Below are 26,255 nucleotides of genomic sequence, written 5' to 3'. Positions count from 1 at the left end.
ACTCTGTGATGTAAAACCTACGGCAGGAAGGGGGAGGCACACGGAATGCCATGAGGAGACTCATCCAGCCTCTCTACCTGAGGGACTGGCAGACGCTGCAAAGCCTTATTCATATTTACAGCTCAGTCTCAGCATGCCTATACAGTATGCACATTAATTACTGCTAACTGCTGTAGGCTCAATGTCGGCAGAGCCTTGCGAGTTGCTCTATACCACACTTGTTAATTGTGGAATACATGAACTCACTCGTTAGGTAGATGGAGGGGGGGGGGGGTACAGAGGAAATTGTAATATATAAAATGTAATATAGCAACCATCCAGAAAATATTGCAAGTTATGTGAAAAATGTACTACATTGTCATTCTTGAGAGATTTCAGTTGGGGTTGTAACAAAATGTGTCAGTGTCGACCTTCCAACATTCAATCAGTCTGTCTGGAGCTGTTTTAATCACTTGCTTAACCTTGTAGCAACTTTCAATTACATCTGAAAGTGCAAATAAGACCCGGTAGAGGAATCCACGAGAGCAGAGGTGCACCGACCCATCTCAATGTACAATTAGAGTAAATGAAATGGTTTAAACGAACTTACTGGAACTAGGAATTTCTTAATCTCCTCCAAGGCATGGCTCATGCGGGAATAGGCCTCTCCGGGAGGAGCGAAGGCTTCAATTAAAACGTGGAGATCGTTACTCAAATGGGCATACTTGGCCTCTCCACTTTTCCTCAACTCTTCTTCCTGAGGAGAAAAAGAGAAGGAAAAAAATCAGGTCAAGTATTATTGTCGGGTCTGAAAGGAGAAAGTGAAAGTGATATCACACAGTACAGTTGGTATGATGGATATATCAAGTGAAGCATGAAGGGTTAACAAGAATCATTTGTTGCCCACAGCTGCCTATTAATAAATTAAATCTCATCAGCATGTCTTGACTTCCTCCCTCAAGCATTGGGGAAGTTGGGAGTGAGACGTCCCTGTTGCATGCCAGCCAGCCTGTCAGGCTGGAACCACCCACTGGGATTTACACCATGAAGCTGTGGCTCAATCATATTGAAGGTTTTGGTTTACATTATAAACAAGATACTATAAACTTGAATTATGTGTTAACGGCCCATGTACTTTTTGACCAATTGTTTTCTGAGCTAAAACGGAGCAATCGGCAACGTGAAAACGGACAGTTAAAAAGGAATAATAATAATAATGAGAAATTACTTGTTTTATGTTCTCATTTTTTGGATATAAACAAAGCAACAACAAAAACAAATGTCATATTTAGATTTTCACAAGTGGGTGGGGTTAAATGTGGAAAGTGTTGGAGGCTACTGAGTGGAGGACGGCTCATAATAATGGCTGGAATGGAGTGAATGGAAACCACGTTTTGATTTGTTTCATATCATTCCATTCCCTCCATTCCAGCTATTATTATGAGCCGTCCTCCCCTCAGCAGCCTCCACTGGTGGAATGCTTGTCATTGGCCAAATGCACAGGCAACACTTCCTGTGCCTTCAAAATAGTTGTTCACCTCATTCTATGTATCTACTATCTATCAGGCAATCTATTAAAAGCTATTAATTAGTCTCTTAATTACAAGATTGTGATATTTCTCCATTTTATATTTAAGATAAGATCACAACAATGCCAATGTTTATCAACCTATTAATGAACTGCTGTGACTGTAAATGGTTAGATAACTGATATACCCTAGCTCCCTTGTTAATCATAGTCTACAATGTTCATATTAACAATGTCATTTCAGAAAATCGGGGTACTGTGGCTCTGCTGGGTTTGCTATTCTGTCTGTTGAGGGCTCAGAATAGGAGGTCAATGGAGGAGTCAGAGAATTACATCATTCAACAGAGTGACAATGAAGAGGCAAAAGCAGGCTGAGAGATTCAGATTAAGAGCAAAAGGCCTGAGGCTACAGAGAGATGACGTACACATGACTGACCAGGCCAGCACACACACATACACACACACACACATCTGCAGTGCACTCCTCTCCCTGCACCCTTCTCCTGCCTGCTACATGCCTGCTCACACACCTCAAATGTAGGGAAGATCTAGGTCTGTATTCACCAAGTGTTTCAGAGTAGCATTGCTGATCTAGGATTACTGATCAGGTTCCCCTTGTTCATGTCATCAGCAGATGCTGACTCTATTTCAGCACTGAGGACCGGTCCCTGATTGAGTCATCATTACAGGAAAAGGCCCATTAAAAAAATATATTGTGGAGATTATTTCTCTTTTATACTGAATTGTTGTATCCAAACTCTTTATTTTCATACTTTATTCACCGTTAGTCAGCACCTCCACACAAAATCATTTTTCTGGGTGTGCACCAGCTCATGATTTTTTATTCCAAAATGTGTATAACATTTTATTATAGGGAATATCATGGAACTATATATGACACTGTATATTATGCAGGCCTAAAACTAATCAGTATTGACAATCAGAGATGTGCTTTCACAGATATAAACAACGGTCCTGGGGGTACTTATCAACGTTTCAGAAAAAGGCCTATTTAATTCAATTGAATTGTATGTGGCAGCATCTTTAATTCCACTAGATGGCAGTAATGAGCAGCAATTAACCCTGGAGTCTATTTGAACCCTTTTGGTATTTAAAGCTTTCAAATGGCAGACACACACACACACACACACACAACTTTAAAAAGAAAGGCAGTCAGACTTTTGTATCACCATGCTTTCTTTATGGTTAAATATAGTATTTTACCCGCCCACCCACTAGCTGTCAAATCCTTGCTTCCTCTGTCCTTTTTTCCTCACCTCCCTTTCAAAGTACATTGGAGGAGGAGGCACGAGGTGAGGAACCTTCAATCCTCTACCCCAATGTGTTTTGGGAGGAAGGTGAGGAATGAATTAAATAAAATAATAATATAAGCCATTTAGATTTGACAGCTAGTCATTTTTTGGGACTCTGAGTGAGGAGCTGTGATACCCAGGCCCTGTCCGACACAACCAACACCCTAGACACTTGTGGAGATCTGAGAGGATTGGATACGTGTAAGCAATATGAACAAAATTCCACCAAGCCTATCCGAGGGTAAGGTGGAGTTCTCACCATGTCACCACCCATCAATCCCTCTCTTATAATCTTGAATCTTAATAGAAATGGAGAAATATCATGTTATGTTGACATTAATATATGAATTAATAGCTATTAATAGATTACCAAATTGATAGTCGATTAATAGAATGAAGTTAGAAGGATAAACTTCTATTTTGAAGGGACAGGAAGGCGGTGCATTTGGCCAATGACAGGCATTCCACATTTAAAACCAGCACATGTGAAAATGTAAATATCAAGATTGTTGTTTATATACAAAAACCAGGTAATTTTTCTATTTTTCTATTTTTTGAAGAAAAAAAACCCAGGCCATTTTCATGTTGCTGATTTTTCAGTTTTAACTCAGAAAACAAATGTCAATCAATTAAATGCAACAATGCAAACACACCAGGTAAGATTTCCAAAGTGGCCTGATTGCTGAAGGTCGCCAATACAAAAAAAATCAAAAAGCCGGTAATTATGACAGCCAGCATTACCTTCTTATGTTTATTACATTGGGATCTGGCACACATTCAAACACTGGAGATGCTTTGATGTGAGGGATTCTTCCAGCTGCTTGATTAGTGGTGTGGTGCACTCCTCTTATCACATCAGCCCTCTTCTCCAGACCGTACAACATGACAGGCTATATGTTACACGGTATAGACAACCTCATTTGGCTCCAAGGTGGAGGATGTACTTGAGCAATCACAATAGTTTTGAAACCCATAGCCTCCTTGAAGGGAAGGTCTCTACTGCTAAGTCAGTGGGGCAAACGTATCATTAATGAGAAAGAATATCAATATAGAGCTACTGTAGGGTTGGCAATGACATAATAAACTCCTTAAAGGATCTGTATTCTACACAGGTAGAGCACATATGGGAAAGAATATTGACTCTAAAGGCCTATCTGAAAACACTATAACACACTATTTCACCACAGATCATGTGCAAAAAACATACAGTTGATATCAGAAGTTTACATACACTTAGGTTGGAGTAATTAAACTAGTTTTTCAACCACTCCACAAATTTCTTGTTAACAAACTATAGATTGGCAAGTCCGTTAGGACATCTACTTTGTGCATGACACAAAGTCATTTTACCCGAAATTGTCTACAAACAGATTATTTCACTTATAATTCACTGTATCCCAATTCCAGTGGGTCAGAAGTTTACATACACAAAGTTGTGTGCCTTTAAACAGCTTGGACAATTCCAGAAAATTATGTAATGGCTTTAGAAGCTTCTGATAGGCTAATTGACATCATTTGAGTCAATCGGAGGTGTACCTGTGGATGTATTTCAAGGCCTACCTTCAAACTCAGTGCCTTTTTGCTTGACATTATGAGAAAATCTAAAGAAATCAGCCAAGACCTAAGAAAAAACAATTGTAGACCTCCACAAGTCTGGTTCATCCTTGGGAGCAATTTCTAAACGCTTGAAGGTACCACGTTCATCTTTACAAACAATAGTAGCAAGTATAATCACCACGGGACAATGCAGCCACCATACCGCTCAGGAAGGAGATGCATTCTGTCTCCTAGAAATGAATGTACTTTGGTGTGAAAAGTGCAAATCAACCCCAGAACAACAGCAAAGGACCTTGTGAAGATGATGGAGGAAACAGGTACAAAAGTATCTATATCCACAGTAAAATGAGTCCTATATTGACATAACCTGAAAGGCCGGTCAGCAAAGAAGAAGCCACTGCTCCAAAACCGCCATAAAAAAGCCAGACTACGGTTTGCAACTGCACATGGGGACAAAGATCATACTTTTTGGAGAAATGTCCTCTGGTCTGATGAAACAAAAATAGAACTGTTTGGCCATAATGACCCTTCGTTATCTTTGGAGGAAAAAGGGGGAGGCTTGCAAGCCAAAGAACACCATCCCAACCGTGAAGCACGTGGGTGGCAGCATCATGTTGTGGGGGTGCATTGCTGCAGGAGCGACTGGTGCACTTCACAAAATCGATAGCATCATGAGGTATGAAAATTATGTGGATATATTGATATAGCTTGGTTACAAATGGGTCTCCAAATGGACAATGACCCCAAGCATAATTCCAAAATTGTGGCAAAATGGCTTAAGGACAACAAAGTCAAGGTATTGGAGTGGCCATCACAAAGCCCTAACCTCAATCCTTTAGAAAATGTCTGGGTATAACTGAAAAAGCGTGTGAGCAAGGAGGCCTGCAAACCTGACTCAGTTACACAAGCTCTGTCAGGAGTAATGGGCCAAAATTCACACAACTTATTGTGGAAAGCTTGTTGAAGGCTATCTGAAGCGTTTGACCCTAGTTTAACAATTTAAAGGCAATGCTACCAAATACTAATCGAGTGTATGTAAACTCCTGACCCACTGGGAATGTGATGAAAGAAATACAAGCTGAAATAAATCATTTTCTCTACTATTATTCTGACATTAAATATTCTTAAAATAAAGTGGTCATACTAACTGACCTGTCTGGGGATTTTTACTAGGATTAAACGTCATTAAATCTGAAAACCTGAGTTTAAATATATTTGGCTAAGGTGTATGTTAACTTCCGACTTCAACTGTACATCTAACAACAATGGCAATTGGCACTCAAAAATCTTTATATTTCCAACTAAAATGGACAGCAGGGTTAGGGTCAATTCCAAATGAATTTGAAGTTCCAATTCAATTCTAGAATTCACTCACGAGGTGGAGAATTTACATTGTTTGTATTCAAATTAAATTCAATCTTCAAGTTATGGAATTGGAATTTACTGTTTGGAATTCAATATTCATACACTTCCCAATTAATACAATTAATGCACTTAGTATCAAACACGGACTGCATATTTCTAATGTTACAGTAAGCTGCCTGATCAGTGACATGATAAGCCTGAAAGCCTGAATGAATTGCAATCAAATTGGAATTTGTGAAATTTGGGGGGGAAATATTGAATTGAGTATTACTTTTTGGGAATGTACCTAACATTGGAATTGAGAGGAATTTAATTACTGTATCTCTGAATTCAAAGACTGACCTGTATTTTGAATTGAATTAAATAGTATTTACAAGGAAAGGGAATTTAATTAGAATGGATGCTGGATGGTTCGAAATTCTACCTCCTTTCTCAGATTGGTCATTGTTTGTTCAAAGTACAGTAATCAAGTCAATATGTGTCTTTCTGTAAGTGGATGGTCTAGGTCTGTGCTCAAACAGAAAGCCTTTCAGGTGATTCATCTCGTGAGGAAGAACTGGGTGACATTTTTCTGTATTTTATCTGAAAGCTTTTCCTTTTATGACAATCCGATGAGCAAAATGCTCTGTTTTTAAAGCCGGGGCCTGTCTCAACATGAATGTCAAGTTTTTTAAAAAGTGGTTCAATATGAGTACAGCAGAATCCTTTTAGAAATGAAAAAATTACACGTTTTCAGGACGAGCTTTTAAAACTTGACTTTACGGATATGAATGGTCTTGAGTGCAGCTGAAGTTGAAGATAGTTGAAGGCAAAAATGAATAGGTCTCATACAGTGGCTTGCAAAAGTATTCATCCCCATGGTATATTTCCTATTTTGTTGCCTTACAACCCGGAATTAAAATAGATTTTTGGGGGGTTGGTATGTACTGATTTACACAACATGAAACATGAAACAAGAAAAAAAAGAAAAAAACTGTAAACTTGACCCCCCCACTGAGTCAATACTTTATAGAGCCAACTTTTGCCGCAATTACAGCTGCAAGTCTCTTGGGGTATGTCTCTATAAGCTTGGCAGATCTAGCCACTGGGTTTTTTGAATGTTCTTCAAGGCAAAATTGCTCCAGCTCCTTCAAATTGGATGGGTTCCGCTGGTGTACAGAAATTTTTAAGTCATACCACAGATTCTCAATTGAATTGAGGTCTGGGCTTTGACTAGGCCATTCCAAGACATTTAAATGTTTCCCCTTAAACCACCCGAATGTTGCTTTAGCGATATGTTTAGGGTCATTGTCCTGCTGGAAGGTGAACCTCCGCCCCTGTCAAATCTCTTGAAGACTGAAACAGGTTTCCCTCAAGAATTTCCCTGTAATTAGAGCCATCCATCATTCCTTCAATTTTGACCAGTTTCCCAGTCCTTGCTGATAATAAACATACCCACAGCATGATGCTGCCACCACCATGCTTCACTGTGGTGATCGTGTTCTCTGGGTGATGAGAGGTGTTGGGTTTGCGCCAGACATAGCGTTTTCCTTGATGACCAAAAAGCTAAATGTTTGTCTCATCTAACCAGAGTACCTTCTTCCATATGTTTGGGGAGTCTCCTACATGCCTTTTGGCAAACACCAAACATTTTTGCTTATTTTTTCTTTAAGCAACAGCTTTTTTCTGACCACTCTTCTGTAAAGTCCAGCTCTGTGGAGTGTACGGCTTAGAAATCCTATTGACAGATAATCCAATCTCTGCTGTGGAGCTTTGCAGCTCCTTCAGGGTTATCTTCAGTCTCTTTGTTGCCTCTCTGATTAATGCCCTCCTTGCCTGGTCCGTGAGTTTTGGTGGACGGCCCTCTCTTGCAGGATTGTTGTGGTGCCATATTCTTTCGTTTTTAAAAATAATGGATTTAATGGTGCTCCATGGGATGTTCAACGTTTTGGATATTTATTTTAACCGAACCCTGATCTGTACTTCGCCACAACTTTGTCCCTGGCCTGTTTGGAGAGCTCCTTGGTCTTCATGGTGCCGCTTGCTTGGTGGTGCCCCTTGCATAGTAGTGTTGCAGACTCTGGGGCCTTTCAGAACAGGTGTATATATCCTGAGATCATGTGACAAATCATGCGATACTTAGATTGCACACAGGTGGACTTATTTGTGTGACTTCTGAAGGTAATTGGTTGCACCAGATCTTATTCAGGGGCTTCATAGCAAAGGGGGTGAATACATATGCACGCACCACTTTTCCGTTTTTTTTATTTTCGAATTTTTTAAAACAAGTTATTTTTTTCATTTAACTTCATCAATTTGGACTATTTTATGTATGTCCATTACATGAAATCCAAATAAAAATCTATTTAAATTACAAGTTGTAATGCAACAAAATAGGAAAAATGCCAAGGGGGTGAATACTATTGCAAGGCACTGTCGGTAGACAACGGCACAAACAAATATGACTGTATGACATGGATAACTGGTGATCTGATATGCAACATTACAGGAATGAGCTAAATAAAAAGACAACCCTCTAACATTTTCTAAATGTAACAAATTAATCTAGCTAATTAAAGTAACTATTAAAACTGATTAAATACACTGCTTAATAAATACAATTGCACAATTATTTTGATTACAAAATAATCAACTTCCACAAGTTATTTTCAAAAATGAACAAATGACAGCTAGGTTAATAGCTACAATTATGGCACCATAATAGAGTGTAATTAAAATGAAACTGGTGCATACAGTAGCACTGATATGACAAACATTCAGTCAAACACAAGTGTCAAAGTATATCTGAGAACTGTGGAAATCCTATTGGAAGTTCTCATCTGACAGCCGGGGATCTTATTTATCAGAAAAAGCCATACGTTTCTGAGGAATGAAGAGAAGTACATTTGATGTTGCCTACTGTACTATACTGTGCTCATAGAAACACATACCAATAGAGTGAAACACTCTTTTTTCATAGTTCAAAATAATCTTATATGATCCAGTTTCAGTTGTAGCTACCCAAGTACCACTTGCCAGAGACCCATTTCGTTCAGGATTCCCAGCTGGCACTGTGACTACTTGTAGGACTAGTTATGAAACACTGGAATCACTTCCTTACACAATACTCAAGAGTTTCACTTTAGTTGGAATGTATTAAAAATCTGAAAAAGGTGGCTTAACTTGGGAAACAAGAAAGTGCAATGCATAATCTAAAACAATTAACTTAAACAACGAATGAATTGAGCTCTTGATTTGAACACACTTTTTATTGTTCGCTCATTATAGAAAATGCTTGTCCTACCATTATAAGCAATCATTGAAAGGAGAGAGGAGTTTATTGGAAAGTATGACATAAAGAAAATGCAGGTGCAGGATCAAAATTTGATTAACCTGTTGCAGGAGAACTTGAAGTGTATTTGAGGTATAAAAAGGGTTCTGAAGTTTCATTTTTCCACTTTGAAATGTCAGTGTTGATTTTCCCTTACAAAAAAATGTATCAACCCCTCCAAAAATGTCCATGAATTATAATCCACATAATAATTCAAATTTCCTGTTGCCTCAGGATTATATTCCTGCTGTAGTAAACTGGCTTAAATTAAGATCCTACAACTGTAGTAAGACTTCGTACATACGTTTGAAGTCGGAAGTTTACATACACCTTAGCCAAATATATTTAAACTCAGTTTAAAAATTCCTGACATTTCATCCGAGTAAAAATTCCCTGTTTAAAGTCAATTAGGATTACCACTTTATTTTAAGAATGTGAAATGTTAGAATAAAAGTAGAGAGAATGATTTATTTCAGCTTGAATTTCATCATCACATTCCCAGTGGGTCAGAAGTTTACATACACTCAATTAATATTAACATGGGGCAAATGTTTCGGGTAGTCTTCCACAAGCTTCCCACAATAAATTGGGTGAAATTTGTCCCATTCCTCCTGACAGAGCTGGTGTAACTGAGTCAGGTTTGTAGGCCTTGCTCGCACACGCTTTTTCAGTTCTGCCCACACATTTTCTACAGGATTATGGTCAGGGCTTTGTGATGGTCACTCCAATACCTTGACTTTGTTGTCCTTAAGCCATTTTGTCACAACTTTGGAATTATACTTGGGGTCATTGTCCATTTGAAGATCCATTTCACCAAGTTTTAACTTCCTGTCTTGAGATGTTGCTTCAATATATCCACATGATTTTCTTTCTTCCTGATGCCATCTATGTTGTGAAGTGTACCAGTCCCTCCTGCAGCAAAGCACCCCCACAACATGATGCTGCCACCCCCGTGTTTTACGGTTGGGATGATGTTCTTTGGCTTGCAAGCCTCCCCCTTTTTCCTCCAAAGATAATGATGGTCATTATGGCCAAACAGTTCTATTTTTGTTTCATCAGACCAGAGGACATTTCTCCAAAAAGTACGATCTTTGTCCCCATGTGCAGTTGCAAACAGTAGTCTGGCATTTTGATGGCGATTTTGGAGCAGTGGCTTCTTCCTTGCTGAGCGGCCTTTCAGGTTATGTCGATATAGAACTCGTTTTACTGTGAAAACAGATACTTTTTTACCAGTTTCCTCCAGCATCTTCACAAGGTCCTTTGCTGTTGTTCTGGGATTGATTTGCACTTTTCGCACCAAAGTACGCTCATCTCTAGGAGACAGAACGCGTCTCCTTCCTGAGCGGTATGAAGGCTGTGTGGTTCCATGGTGTTTATACTTGGTACTATTGTTTGCTCCCAAGGATGAACAAGACTTGTGGAGGTCTACAATTCTTTTCTTACGTCTTGGCTGATTTCTTTTGATTTTCCTATGATGTCAAGGAGGCACTGAGTTTGAAGGTAGCCCTTGAAATACATCCAAGTGAAATAATCTGTCATCCAAGTGAAATAATCTGTCTGTTAACAATTGTTGGAAAAAGTACTTGTGTCATGCACAAAGTAGATATCCTAACCGACTTGCCAAAACTATAGTTTGTTAACAAGAAATTTGTGGAGTGGTTGAAAAACGTGTTTAATGACTCCAACCTAAGTGTATGTAAACTTCCGACTTACACTGTAGATATAACATGTGGGCCGACAGCTGACCTCTAAATATCTACGCCACACACATCCAATTAGTCAGCCTCGGAGAGTAGCATTTCAAAATGCTTCCCTAAGACCTTCAGCATAAATAATGTAACTTGTTTGGAATTAAAAATGGCTTTCATTGCAGAATATTCGTCAAAACCAAACAAGACACCCTAGAATCCCCTGGTGTGTAGTCATTATTATTAGCACAAAGCATGAATAGCTGTTTGTGTGGCTGCCCATAGGTTTTGAGATAGGCTACATTGTCATGCTGTTTTGCTTTCCTCCCTTTAGAATTAGCATATGCTTGTCTCATGTTACCAGAGAAGTACTAGAAATAGAGATACAGTAGATACTGTAGATACTGCAGGGACACACACTATCATCCCAGTAAGTAGTATTTACCCCAGAGAAAAAAAAAAAGATTATGTATCTGCAGGTTGCTGCAGATTTGGGTCTTTCTATAAATAATGGGGCCAATGTGTGACATTGGCATCAACATTTCAAAAGGGTTTTAATCAAATTTAAAAGGATTTTAATGCAGTTCCACATGTACTTAGAGGAATAAAAGTGAACATTGCAAATTGGCCCATAATTCCACCTCTACAACAACATCCTTTAAGCAGGGTTCATACGGACATTGACAAGTCAAATTCAAGGACTTTCAAGGACTTTTTCAAGCACTAAATTGTACTTTTCAAGGACCTCAATGTTATACAATTGTGTCATTTATATAATTGTAGATATAGAGCCTAATATAAAACCCCTCCACCTCAAAAAGCATGCAACAAGTGTCTAAAAAGTAGGCCATTATCACTTTAAGAATGGTGCATTTTTTGGGCTTTGCCAATGCGTTTATTTTCAAATTATTATTACATTCTACAATATGAGAGAATAATGTGAACATTGTCTGACTAAATAGATTGGATGGATGCAGATTTTTCTGTACCCTATGTGGCTGACACAGGCACACATAATAAAGCTATGAATAGCGACAGCATTAATCTCACTATTTGAATCTCACCATCACTGTTTTTATAATGAGAAAGTGAGCAAAAACCATGTTCCTTTTTTAATGGAAGGATTTGTATGGAAAGCCAAGTTGAAGCCAACAGATGTCTTCCTCGTAATAACCGCATGTGGATTCACTGCAACAGAGTAGCAAAACGCCATCCTTCAAATGAAGTGAAAGGAAACAAACTAAAGTGGACACATCTCTCACAAAAACAGATCAAAAATGAAATCACAGATAATTATAAGGGAGCAGGAGAACTTATAAATTGGTTGCAATAATTACAATAACTTTTCAAGCACCAAATTTAGGAAATATTAGATTTTCAAGGTAGGCCTATTCCAGTACTTGAATTTCTGAGCTACAAATTCAAGATCAAGTCATCTATTTCAAGTCACTTGTAGTATTGTCTAAAATTGCATGTGTAACATGGAAAACAAAATGTATTTGTCATGTTATATCATTACCAGATCATGTTGTGAATAAGACAACTAGGCTCTGTCATTTGTTGTCATTATATCCAGAGTAATTAATAGGACGAGTGTTGGGTGCTGCGCAATAGTCTATCCTACTTAATTGCCACAGTAGACTACGAGGTACAAAAACATATGAAAACATGAACTCATTACCTTGATGCTTTCTCTGTTAAATCTATCAAGATCCTGCTATTAATCAAGCAGACAACAACAGATGATCAACATAGATTCGCTAGGGATATTAGATCCAACATGGATCCAGGCACTAGTGATGTGCGGGTCGAATCATAACGGCTGTCCCCTCGGTTACATCCGCGGGGTGAACGGATTTAGGGTCATTAAATATTGTGTGGCTGGTTGAATAAGAGAAAACAATACCTTAAAAATCCTGAAATGGATAAATATTGTGCAATTTATATCTATAGGCTACCTTGAGGTTTGGTATTAGTGCATAAGCCTAAGCTTTAGGGCTTACAGTAACTGTATGCACAACAAAAAGCCTGCACAGCCAATTGCCAAGTCATGCTTTTGGGAAGGGGCAGAAAAAGTTCACTTCAATCCACAGAGGGAATAAATGACATTGTCGAAGTTTAATTCAATAAAACAAGTGGTTAAAGGTGAGTTGAAAATAAAGAGGGTGGGGGGGCGGCAGAAAAGACATTTCTGGATAAGATTAGGTGAAGTGGTAAAAGAGGATGATAGCAGGGGCTATGTTATGTGTGATGATTGTGAGGCGCTATATGCACATTCCACCGTCACAAGACGGGACTTTAAATAGGCCTATGGCACATCAAGGGAACTAACTGTAGCCTACTGTTTAGATGTGTTAAGTGGAAACTGAAATATGGAGACTGACTGAAGGTTTATATGTTCTCACATAGCCTTAATAATAACTCCTGTAGAATTAAGCATTTCTTGCAGTTAAACAATACACCAAATGTAGGCAAAATATGGTCTTGGGAACAGGAGTGGAGAAATATGATTTGTCTCTTTCTGCATATTGAGAGAATGCAATGCTCAGTTAGATACCATCTTTAGAGGTGCTGTCTTCAACATAAAAGCATCATAAAAACTGATAGTACTTCAACCGCATCAAATATGGATTGAATCCGAACTGAAATCTTATCACAATTACATTGGGTTGTTTCCACAGCTTTTATTTACCTTAGAACCAGTCAATCTGATTTTGCACATAAAATCTTTCCAGTTAAAAAAAATATATATATTGCATGATTGTATTTTCTCCCAGTCCAAAAAAGTCTTTGCTTCGCGAAAGATGACAGCGAAAACTTTACAGATGTCAACTAAATAGAAGCATTCATTCTATCAACCTATTACATTATTCTGTTGAGGAAGGGTTCATTTAATCTCCTAGGGCAACATATGACAGAAGAGAAGCTACAACTATCTAATTATAAACAAGTTGACTAACAAATAGCCTATCAAAATCTTGGAAATTATAGGCAGAAACATATCTAAATCAGGCAAAACAAATCCTGCACCCCCTCTCAAAAAACTGTTCTGCCGTCGTTGACAGTAGTCTATAGCACATTTCCTATCTTTGACCGTAGTCTATAGCACATTTCCTATCTTTGACAGTAGTCTATAGCACATTTCCTATCTTTGACCGTAGTCTATAGCACATTTCCTATCTTTGACAGTAGTCTATAGCACATTTCCTATCTTTGACCGTAGTCTATATCACATTTCCTATCTTTGACCGTAGTCTATAGCACATTTCCTATCTTTGACAGTAGTCTATAGCACATTTCCTATCTTTGACCGTAGTCTATAGCACATTTCCTATCTTTGACAGTAGTCTATAGCACATTTCCTATCTTTGACCGTAGTCTATATCACATTTCCTATCTTTGACCGTAGTCTATAGCACATTTCCTATCTTTGACAGTAGTCTATATCACATTTCCTATCTTTGACAGTAGTCTATATCACATTTCCTATCTTTGACAGTAGTCTATAGCACATTTCCTATCTTTGACCGTAGTCTATAGCACATTTCCTATCTTTGACAGTAGTCTATAGCACATTTCCTATCTTTGACCGTAGTCTATAGCACATTTCCTATCTTTGACAGTAGTCTATAGCACATTTCCTATCTTTGACCGTAGTCTATAGCACATTTCCTATCTTTGACAGTAGTCTATAGCACATTTCCTATCTTTGACCGTAGTCTATAGCACATTTCCTATCTTTGACAGTAGTCTATAGCACATTTCCTATCTTTGACCGTAGTCTATAGCACATTTCCTATCTTTGACAGTAGTCTATAGCACATTTTCTATATTTGACAGTAGTCTATAGCACATTTCCTATCTTTGACAGTAGTCTATAGCACATTTCATATCTTTGACCGTAGTCTATAGCACATTTCCTATCTTTGACAGTAGTCTATAGCACATTTCCTATCTTTGACCGTAGTCTATAGCACATTTCCTATCTTTGACCGTAGTCTATAGCACATTTCCTATCTTTGACCGTAGTCTATAGCACATTTCCTATATTTGACAGTAGTCTATAGCACATTTTCTATATTTGACAGTAGTCTATAGCACATTTCCTATCTTTGACAGTAGTCTATAGCACATTTCCTATCTTTGACAGTAGTCTATAGCACATTTCCTATCTTTGACAGTAGTCTATAGCACATTTCCTATCTTTGACCGTAGTCTATAGCACATTTCCTATCTTTGACCGTAGTCTGTAGCACATTTCCTATCTTTGACAGTAGTCTATAGCATATTTCCTATCTTTGACAGTAGTCTATAGCACATTTCCTATCTTTGACAGTAGTCTATAGCACATTTCCTATCTTTGACAGTAGTCTATATCACATTTCCTATCTTTGACAGTAGTCTATAGCACATTTCCTATCTTTGACCGTAGTCTATAGCACATTTCCTATCTTTGACAGTAGTCTATAGCACATTTCCTATCTTTGACCGTAGTCTATAGCACATTTCCTATCTTTGACAGTAGTCTATAGCACATTTCCTATCTTTGACCGTAGTCTATAGCACATTTCCTATCTTTGACAGTAGTCTATAGCACATTTTCTATATTTGACAGTAGTCTATAGCACATTTCCTATCTTTGACAGTAGTCTATAGCACATTTCATATCTTTGACCGTAGTCTATAGCACATTTCCTATCTTTGACAGTAGTCTATAGCACATTTCCTATCTTTGACCGTAGTCTATAGCACATTTCCTATCTTTGACCGTAGTCTATAGCACATTTCCTATCTTTGACCGTAGTCTATAGCACATTTCCTATATTTGACAGTAGTCTATAGCACATTTTCTATATTTGACAGTAGTCTATAGCACATTTCCTATCTTTGACAGTAGTCTATAGCACATTTCCTATCTTTGACAGTAGTCTATAGCACATTTCCTATCTTTGACAGTAGTCTATAGCACATTTCCTATCTTTGACCGTAGTCTATAGCACATTTCCTATCTTTGACCGTAGTCTGTAGCACATTTCCTATCTTTGACCGTAGTCTATAGCACATTTCCTATCTTTGACAGTAGTCTATATCACATTTCCTATCTTTGACCGTAGTCTATAGCATATTTCCTATCTTTGACCGTAGTCTATAGCACATTTCCTATCTTTGACCGTAGTCTATAGCACATTTCCTATCTTTGACAGTAGTCTATAGCACATTTCCTATCTTTGACAGTAGTCTATAGCACATTTTCTATCTTTGACCGTAGTCTATAGCACAATTTTATATATTATCTATCGGGTTGGGGTTGGGTTCGGGCCTCAGATATTCACTTAACCACATACAGTGCATTCGGAAATTATTCAGACCCCTTACATTTTTACACATTTTGTTACGTTACAGCCTTATTCTAAAATTGATTAAGTCGTTTTTTTCCCCTCATAAATCTACACACAATACCCCTATAATGACAAAGCAAAAACATTTTTTAATTTTTTTTATTTTTGTGAATGACCCTATAAACTTGGGGATTCGCTTCCATTCTTCTCTGCAGATCCTCTCAAGCTCTGTCAGGTTGGATGGGGAGGGTCGCTGGACAGATATTTTCAGGTCTCTCCAGAGATGTTCAATCGGATGCAAGTCCGAGCTTTGGCTGGGCAACTCAAGGACATTCAGAGACTTGTCCCGAAGCCACTCCTAGTTTGTCTTGTGTGCTTAGGGTCGTCCCAGTCTGAGCTCCTTGAGCAGGTTTTCATCAAGGATCTCTCTGTACTTTGCTCCATTCATCTTTCCCTAGATCCTGACCAGTCTCCTTAGTCCTAGTAAACATCCCCACAGCACGATGTTGCCACAACCATGCTTCACAGTAGGGATGATGCCAGGTTTCCTCCAGACGTGACGCTTGGAATTAAGGCCAAATAATTCAATCTTGGTTTCGTCAGACCAGAGAATCTTGTTTCTCATGGTCTGAGTGTCCATTCGGTGCCTTTTGACAAATTCAAAGTGGGCTGTCATGTGCCTTTTACTGAGGAGTGGCTTCCATCTGGCCACTCTACCATAAAGCCCTGATTGGTGGAGTGCTGCAGAGATGGTTGTCCTTCTGGAAGGTTCTCCCATCTCCACAGAGGAACTCGGGAGCTCTGTCAGAGGGACCAGTGGGTTCTTGGTCACCTCCCTGACCAAGGCCCTTCTCCCTGATTGCTCAATTTGGCCGGACGGACAGCTCTAGGAAGAGTCTTGGTGGTTCCAAACTTCTTCCATTTAAGAATGATGGAGGCCACTGTGTTCTTGGGGGCCTTCAATGTTGACCTCATGACTTGGTTTTTGCTCTGACATTATCTGTCAACTGCACTGTCAACCTTACATAGACAGGTGTGTGCCTTTCCAAATCATGTCCAATCAATTGAATTGACCACAGGTGGACTCCAATCAAGTTGTAGAAACAACTCAAGGATTATCAATGGAAACATGATGCACCTGAGCTCAAATTCGAGTCTCATAGCAAAGGGTCTGAAAACATATGTAAATAAGGTATTTCAGTTTTTTAAATGTTTTATAAATTTGCCAGCATTTCTAAAAACCTGTTTTCGCTTTGTCACTATGGGCTATTGTGTGTAGATTGATGAGTTTAGGTTGTTACGTAAGAAAATGTGAAGGGGTCTGAATGCTTTCCGAATGCACTGTATAGTCTGGCGATTGCGGATGGATTATTAGGAAAAAAGCTGACCCGAGCCCAACTACCAGGCACAACTGTCTTCACCGGCATAACTAATGAGACTGCAAAATATTCTGGACATGTCTCACAACCACAGTTTTGTTCCAGCACTTGGGCTGTTGTTGTATCCTATCACAACAACTGTTCACCACTTGACTATCATTCTGAGAATTCCTTCCTGGATCAGATGATGAAGTGTGAAAATATCTGGGCGTAACTAATCAGCTGGACACCAAATGTGCATCCAACAATTATTATGCATAGTTATTGAAAAACCACATTAATGACAGTATCAAATTAAGTTTTAAGTATCAAGCTAAGGTGACTATTTTCGTTAGAAGCACTCAATTTTGCATACATTATTTTGGATTTGTGTGCCCATGAAAATGGTTTAAAATGTTACGTAGTTACACAACCTTTCTGAGATCTCTACAGGGTTCAAGTGCATGGTCTAATTTAACTGATTCATTATATATGTGTATATGTATATGATTCTCCTCCTTACACTGCCATAAATGCAAGGACAGAAAAGTAATGCTCTATGTCATGTGATTTTGGATCCGTCAAGACAACCACCATGAGAAAGGATAAGACATACAGTGCATTCGGGAGGGAATTCAGATCCCTTGACTTTTTCCACATTTTGTTACATTACAGCCGTATTCTAAAATTAATAAAAATATATTTTTTCCTCATCAATCTACACACAATACTCCGTAATAACTGAGTGAAAACTTTTTTTTTTAATTAAATTTTTATTTTAGCAAATTTATTAAAAATTCAAAATAAATACCTTATTTACATAAGTATTCAGACCTTTTGCTATGAGAGGTGCATCCTGTTTCCATTGATCTACTTGAGATGTTTCTATAACTTGATTAGAGTCCACCTGTGGTCAATTCAATTGATTGGACATGATTTGGAAAGCCACACACCTGTCTTTATAAGGTCCCACAGCTGACAGTGCATTTCAGAGTAAAAACCAAGCCATGAGGTCAAAGAAATTGTCCGTAGAGCTCCGAGACAATATTGTGTCGAGGCACAGATCTGGGGAAGGGTACCAAAACATTTCTGCAGCATTGAAGGTCCCCAAAAACACAGTGGCCTCTATCATTCTTAACCCTTGTGTGGTGTTCGGGTCTGTGGGACCCATTTTCAATGTTTATTTTTTCAAGCTGAGACTAATTGGACCTTGGCTAATTATCTGTGAAGAACATGTAAAAGAACACATTTTCATTGAGTGCACACTGTGCACCCCACTACACATGTATTTGACATATCTGGCGTTCAGGTCCACTGGACCCAGCAGTAATAAAAGTGTGGAAAAGTGTGTGTGTAGGTGAAAACAAGTAAAAATTCAACAAAAAGGTTTACCCTGTGCCTTCACTCTGTCTTCCTCCTCCCTGGGCCTGCTGTTTCAACATAGCACCAATAACCCATCTCCTACTTTCCTCGCACTCTTTACCCTTTTTAGTGTGGGAACCTGCACAATGTTATTACAATACATTGTTTCGGTACATTATTTCGATACATTGTAGAAAATGATCTATTTTCCCACACTCTAGACCAGCCAGGTGCAAATTGGTGGAGGGACAAAACAAATAAATACCTTTGCATGTGTGGCTCCTTACCACAATCAATCAGTATGGCAAAAATAATCTCTGCTTTGAGGGCCTTCGAAATAATTTTTCCAGAGAGAGAAGCTAGTGTGAAAGGAGCGTCTTCCATTTTGAAAGATTTTCCAAAAATAAGGATCATGTCTCTGTCAATTCAAAGTATGACAGTGAGTTGGAAGAAGAGGATGAGATTAACCCTCATCCAGCCCAAGGACCAGCCCGTCAGCAACCAGCTCATCAGCAGCCTGCAGGAGGAGAAATATGGATGTAGAAAATGGTGAAATTGAGTGGCCACCCCGCTTGGCTGCCAAAGTGATAAGGATGCAACCAGGGCCGATGCGGATGGTGGTTTCTCATGTACAGGACATAAAGTCTTCTTTTGAACTATTCATCCCAGCCATCACCCAGAACATCATTCTGGACTGTACTAATTTGGAGGGAAGGTGTGTTTTTCGAGAGAGATCTGTGGCCAGGAATGTCAAAAACCAGAAATGATAATGGATTATGCCACAAAAGGAGTGGTGGACAATTTAGGCAAGCTGGTGACTGGCTACAGCTGCAAAAGAAGAACCCTACACTGGTCACTTGTGATATTCTTCAACATCTTGGACATCTCGGCGTACAAATTAATTTGTCTTCAGAATGGCATAGAACCCAGATTGGAACAGAGGAAAGTTACAGACGAGACGGCTCTTCCTCGAGGAGCTGGGCATGGCATTGGTAAGACCTCTAATCCAAAGGTGGCAACATACCCAAGGACCCCAGCTTCTGCAACCATCGTGAGGAGGATGCTGGAGGAGGATGCTGGTGCCCCATCTGCCCGACCCACAGAACCTACAACTCCAATACCGGAAGTAAGTGTGAGTGATGTTGGTGAATGTGTGTGTGTCTGACTCTCCTACCTTGGCCTGCTGTAATTATATATGTGAGTGAGTGAGATGTTAGTAAAATTCCTGAACTAAGTGTTATCATCATTCTAGATTGCAGCCGGTAGCAACAAGAAGCGCTGCGATGTGTGTGGACCCAAGAAGGACAGGAAGACACAATACACATGCATCAAGAAATACATCAAATGCATCAAATCAAAGTTTATTTGTCACGTTCGCAGGATACAACAGGTGTAAACCTTACAGTGAAATGCTTACTTACAGGCTCTAACCAATGGTGCCAAAAAAAGGTGTGTGTGTGTGTGTGTAGGTAAGTAAATAAATAAAACAACAGTAGAAAGACATTTGAAAAAAGAGTAGCAAGGCTGTATACAGACACCTGTTAGTCAGGCTTATTGAGGTAGTATGTACATGTGGGTATGGTTAAAGTGATTATGCATATATGATGAACAGAGAGTAGCAGAAGCATAAAAAGAGGGGTTGGCGGGTGGTGGGACACAATGCAGATAGCCTGGTTAGCCAATGTGCGGGAGCACTGGTTGGTAGGGCCAATTTAGGTAGTATGTACATGAGTATAGTTAAAGTGACTAAGCATATAAGATAAACAGATAGTAGCAGAAGCGTAAAAGAGGGGCTGGGGGGCACACAATGCAAATAGTCCGGGTAACCATTGGTTACCTGTTCAGGAGTCTTATGGCTTGGGGGTAAAAACTGTTGAGAAGCCTTTTTGTCCTAGACTTGGCACTCCGGTACCGCTTGCCATGCAGTAGTAGAGAGAACAGTCTATGACTGGGGTGGCTGGGGTATTTGACAATTTTTAGGGCCTTCCTCTGACAGCACCTGGTGTAGAGGTCCTGGATGGCAGGCAGCTTTGCCCCAGTGATGTGCTGGGCCGTACGCACTACCCTCTGAAGTGCCTTGCGGTCAGAGGCCGAGCAAAAACCGTACCAGGCAGTGATGCAACTGGTCAGCATGCTCTCGATATTGTAGCTGTAGAACCTTTTGAGGATCTCAGGACCCATGTCAAATCTTTTTAGTTTCCTGAGGGGGAATAGGCTTTGTCGTGCCCTCTTCACGACCGTCTTGGTGTGTTTGGACCAATCTAGTTTGTTGTTGATATGGACACCAAGGAATTTGAAGCTCTCAACCTGCACCACTACAGCCCTGTCGATGAGAATGGGGACGTGCTCGGTGCTCCTTTTCCTGTAGACCACAATCATCTCCTTAGTCTTGGTTACATTGAGGGATAGGTTGTTATTCTGGCACCACCCGGCCAGGTCCCTGACCTCCTCCCTATAGGCTGTCTCGTCGTTGTCGGTGATCAGGCCTACCACTGTTGTGTCGTCAGCAAACTTAATGATGGTTGGAGTCGTGCCTGGCCATGCAGTCGTGGGTAAACACAGAGTACAGGAGGGGACTGAGCACGCACCCCTGGGGAGCTCCAGTGTTGAGGATCAGCGTGGCAGATGTGTTGCTACCTACCCTCACCACCTGGGGGCGCCCTGTCAGGAAGTCCAGGATCCCGTTGCAGAGGGAGGTGTTTAGTCCCATGATCCTTAGCTTGGTGATGAGCTTTGAGGGTACTATGGTGTTGAACGCTGAGCTGTAGTCAATTAACAGCATTCTCACATAGGTGTTGCTTTTGTCCAGGTGGGAAAGGGCAGTGTGGAGTGTAATAGAGATTGCATCATCTGTGGATCTGTTTGGGCGGTATGCAAATTGGAGTGGGTCTAGAGTTTCTGGGAAAATGGTGTTAATGTGAGCCATTAACAGCCTTTCAAAGCACTTCATGGCTATGGACATGAGTGCTACGGGTCTGTAGTCATTTCGGCAGGTTGCCTTTGTGTTCTTGAGCACAGGGACTATGGTGGTCTGCTTGAAACATGTTGGTATTACAGACCCAATCAGGGAAATGTTGAAAATATTAGTGAAGACACCTGCCAGTTGGTCAGCACATGCCTGGAGCACACGTCCTGGTAATCCGTCTGGCCCCGCAGCCTTGTGTATGTTGACCTGTTTAAAGGTCTTACTCATGTAGGCTACAGAGAGCGTGATCACAAAGTTGTCCAGAACAGCTGATGCTCTCATGCATGCCTCAGTGTTGCTTGCCTCGAAGTGATTCAGCTCATCTGGTAGGCTCATGTCACTGGGCAGCTAGTGACTGGCTTCCCTTTGTAGTCTGTAATAGTTTGCAAACCCTGCCACATCCGACGAGCGTCGGAGCCGGTGTAGCATAGCGGGATTTCTTGTAAGCTTCCGGGTTAGAGTCCCGCACCTTGAAAGCGGCAGCTCTACCCTTTAGCTCAGTGCGAATGTTGCCTGTAATCCACGGCTTCTGGTTGGGGAATGTACGTACAGTCACTGTGGGGACGACGTCCTCAATGCACTTATTGATAAAGCCAGTGACTGATGTGGTTTATTCCTCAATGTCATCCAATCTGTTCCAATCTGTGATAGGAAAGCAGTTCTGTAGTTTAGCATCTGCTTCATCTGACCATTTTTTTATAGACCGAGTCACTGGTGCGTCCTGCTTTAATTTTTGCTTGTAAGCAGGAATCAGGAGGATAGAGTTGTGGTCGGATTTACCAAATGGAGGGCGAGGGAGAGCTTTGTACGCGTCTCTGTGTGTGGAGTACAGGTGATCTAGCATTTTTTTCCCTTTGGTTGCACATTTAACATGTTGATAGAGATTTGGTAGAACTGATTTAAGTTTCCCTGCATTAAAGTCTCTGGCCACTAGGAGCGCTGCCTCTGGGTGAGTGGTTTCCTGTTTGCTTATTTCCTTGTACAGCTGACTGAGTGCGGTCTTAGTGCCAGCATCTGTCTGTGGTGGTAAATAAACAGCCACGAAAAGTATACAGTGCCTTGCGAAAGTATTCGGCCCCCTTGAACTTTGCGACCTTTTGCCACATTTCAGGCTTCAAACATAAAGATATAAAACTGTATTTTTTTGTGAAGAATCAACAACAAGGGGGACACAATCATGAAGTGGAACGACATTTATTGGATATTTCAAACTTTTTTAACAAATCAAAAACTGAAATATTGGGCGTCCAAAATTATTCAGCCCCCTTAAGTTAATACTTTGTAGCGCCACTTTTTGCTGCAATTACAGCTGTAAGTCGCTTGGGGTATGTCTCTATCAGTTTTGCACATCGAGAGACTGAAATTTTTTCCCATTCCTCCTTGCAAAACAGCTCGAGCTCAGTGAGGTTGGATGGAGAGCATTTGTGAACAGCAGTTTTCAGTTCTTTCCACAGATTCTCGATTGGATTCAGGTCTGGACTTTGACTTGGCCATTCTAACACCTGGATATGTTTATTTTTGAACCATTCCATTGTAGATTTTGCTTTATGTTTTGGATCATTGTCTTGTTGGAAGACAAATCTCTGTCCCAGTCTCAGGTCTTTTGCAGACTCCATCAGGTTTTCTTCCAGAATGGTCCTGTATTTGGCTCCATCCATCTTCCCATCAATTTTAACCATCTTCCCTGTCCCTGCTGAAGAAAAGCAGGCCCAAAACATGATGCTGCCACCACCATGTTTGACAGTGGGGATGGTGTGTTCAGGGTGATAAGCTGTGTTGCTTTTACGCCAAACATAAAGTTTTGCATTGTTGCCAAAAGTTCAATTTTGGTTTCATCTGACCAGAGCACCTTCTTCCACATGTTTGGTGTGTCTCCCAGGTGGCTTGTGGCAAACTTTAAACGACACTTTTTATGGATATCTTTAAGAAATGGCTTTCTTCTTGCCACTCTTCCATAAAGGCCAGATTTGTGCAATATACGACTGATTGTTGTCCTATGGACAGAGTCTCCCACCTCAGCTGTAGATCTCTGCAGTTCATCCAGAGTGATCATGGGCCTCTTGGCTCCATCTCTGATCAGTCTTCTCCTTGTATGAGCTGAAAGTTTAGAGGGACGGCCAGGTCTTGGTAGATTTGCAGTGGTCTGATACTCCTTCCATTTCAATATTATCGCTTGCACAGTGCTCCTTGGGATGTTTAAAGCTTGGGAAATCTTTTTGTATCCAAATCCGGCTTTAAACTTCTTCACAACAGTATCTCGGACCTGCCTGGTGTGTTCCTTGTTCTTCATGATGCTCTCTGCGCTTTTAACGGACCTCTGAGACTATCACAGTGCAGGTGCATTTATACGGAGACTTGATTACACACAGGTGGATTGTATTTATCATCATTAGTCATTTAGGTCAACATTGGATCATTCAGAGATCCTCACTGAACTTCTGGAGAGAGTTTGCTGCACTGAAAGTAAAGGGGCTGAATAATTTTGCACGCTCAATTCTTCCGTTTTTGATTTGTTAAAAAAGTTTGAAATATCCAATAAATGTCGTTCCACTTCATGATTGTGTCCCACTTGTTGATTCTTCACAAAAAAATACAGTTTTATATCTTTATGTTTGAAGCCTGAAATGTGGCAAAAGGTCACAAAGTTCAAGGGGGCCGAATACTTTCGCAAGGCACTGTAGCTGAGAAGTCTCTAGGCAAGTAGTGTGGCCTGCAGTTTATCACAATATACTCAACTTCAGGTGAGCAAAATCTAGAGACTTCCTTGGATTTCGTGCACCAGCTGTTGTTTACAAATATGCACAGACCGCCCACCCTCGTCTTACCGGAGTGCGCTGTTCTATCCTGCCGGTGCAGAGTGTATCCTTCTAACTGGATATCCATGTCGTCATTCAGCCACGATTCCGTGAAGCATAGGATATTACAGTTTTTTATGTCCCGTTGGTAGGATATTCGTGATCTTACCTCGTCTAGTTTATTGTCCACTGATTGCACGTTGGCTAGTAATATTGACGGTAAATGCAGCTTTCCTAGTTGTCTTCTTAGGGTCCGGACGAGGCATCCGGCTCTTTGTCCTCTCTGTCGCTTCCTTTTGCGAATAATTGGGATGTCTGCCCTGTGGGTTGTTTGGAGACTATCGTGTGAGTCCTGCTTGCTGCTGTTATTGTTGAATAAATATTTGTATAATCCGAGGTGAGTGATCGCTGTCCTGATATCCAGAATCTCTTTGTCTAATCCGAGGTGAGTGATCACTGTCCTGATATCCAGAAGCTCTTTGTCTAATCCGAGGTGAGTGATCGCTGTCCTGATATCCAGAAGCTCTTTGTCTAATCCGAGATGAGTGATCGCTGTCCTGATATCCAGAAGCTCTTTGTCTAATCTGAGGTGAGTGATCGCGCTCCGTATATCCAGAAGCTCTTTGTCTAATCAGAGGTGAGTGATCGCGCTCCTGATATCCAGAAGCTCTTTGTCTAATCCGAGGTGAGTGATCGAGGTGAGTGATCGAGATATGGTTGCAGAAAACATTATGTACAAAATAGTTTACAACTATGCCGGAAAACCCCCCACATAATAGCACAATTGGTTAGGAGACCATAAAACGGCGGCCATCTCCTCTGGTAAAACTCTGTCCCTCATGTGGTTTGTAGACCCGCCTTCATTTGTGTTCAATCGGGCTAATTTATAATTTCCATAAAATACTGTATGTAAAATTTGTCCTCCCAATTGGTTCAGTTCAAAGCAATAGACTTCAATACTGATGAAAACATTGATTCATTTATATTTGCTCAAGATTAATCCCCAGTTTGCAATTGGCTCATTCATCCCCCTCCTCTCCCCTGTAACTATTCCCCAGGTCGTTGCTGCAAATGAGAATGTGTTCTCAGTCAACTTACCTAGTAAAATAACGGATAAATAAAAATACAATTAGTTTGTATTACATGACTCAAACAAGGGTCAGTTGGATTGTCTGAAATTCCCCAAGATAATTATTTATGCAAATATATGCATGCTCAAATATTCACCTAGAGAATCAGTACACCTCTGTTGTACACACGATATGAAGTTTTCAAAATAAACTGATCTGGAGATATACCAATTGATACTGGATCTGTTCTGGGTAATATATGCAAAAATATGCAAGTGCAGCCTCAATAATCAAATTAGATATGAAATAAAAATGTCTGTGAAGTTCTGTTGTGGAGCTGAAATGATCTTACAACCAAGCACAACCAACATGTTTATACACAGGGACTGATGAGTGTGGAGATATTATGCCTTGATGTTATCTTTCACAATCTACTCTTCGCATGCATCAATGCAGACTTGAGTCGGAGAGATGTCAAACTGTTGAGTATTAAGGCAAGAAGCAGCATCTCCTTTGAATACATAAATCTGTGTTCAAATCAAGTCTCAAGAACAGTAAACATTGTGTATGTTGACATTTTAGGGTGGCCTACTGCATGGCAAGCTTTCCTGAGCCCTGCCATGGAA

At 40.2% G+C, this 26,255-nt stretch overlaps 1 protein-coding gene across 1 annotated transcript in view; it reads right to left on the bottom strand.

The window, feature by feature from the left end:
* LOC109870511 (KH domain-containing, RNA-binding, signal transduction-associated protein 2) overlaps positions 1 to 26,255 on the bottom strand; it is a 124,380-nt gene that overhangs the window by 35,951 nt on the left and 62,174 nt on the right. The window contains 1 exon segment of the mRNA XM_020461035.2: positions 590 to 736. Coding sequence (XP_020316624.2) covers positions 590 to 736 — 147 coding nt within the window.

This window comes from Oncorhynchus kisutch, linkage group LG25, assembly GCF_002021735.2.
Source record: "Oncorhynchus kisutch isolate 150728-3 linkage group LG25, Okis_V2, whole genome shotgun sequence".
Lineage (NCBI taxonomy): Eukaryota > Metazoa > Chordata > Actinopteri > Salmoniformes > Salmonidae > Oncorhynchus > Oncorhynchus kisutch.
The sequence above is the reverse complement of the archived record's forward strand: the minus strand, read 5'-3'. Positions and strand labels throughout refer to the sequence as shown.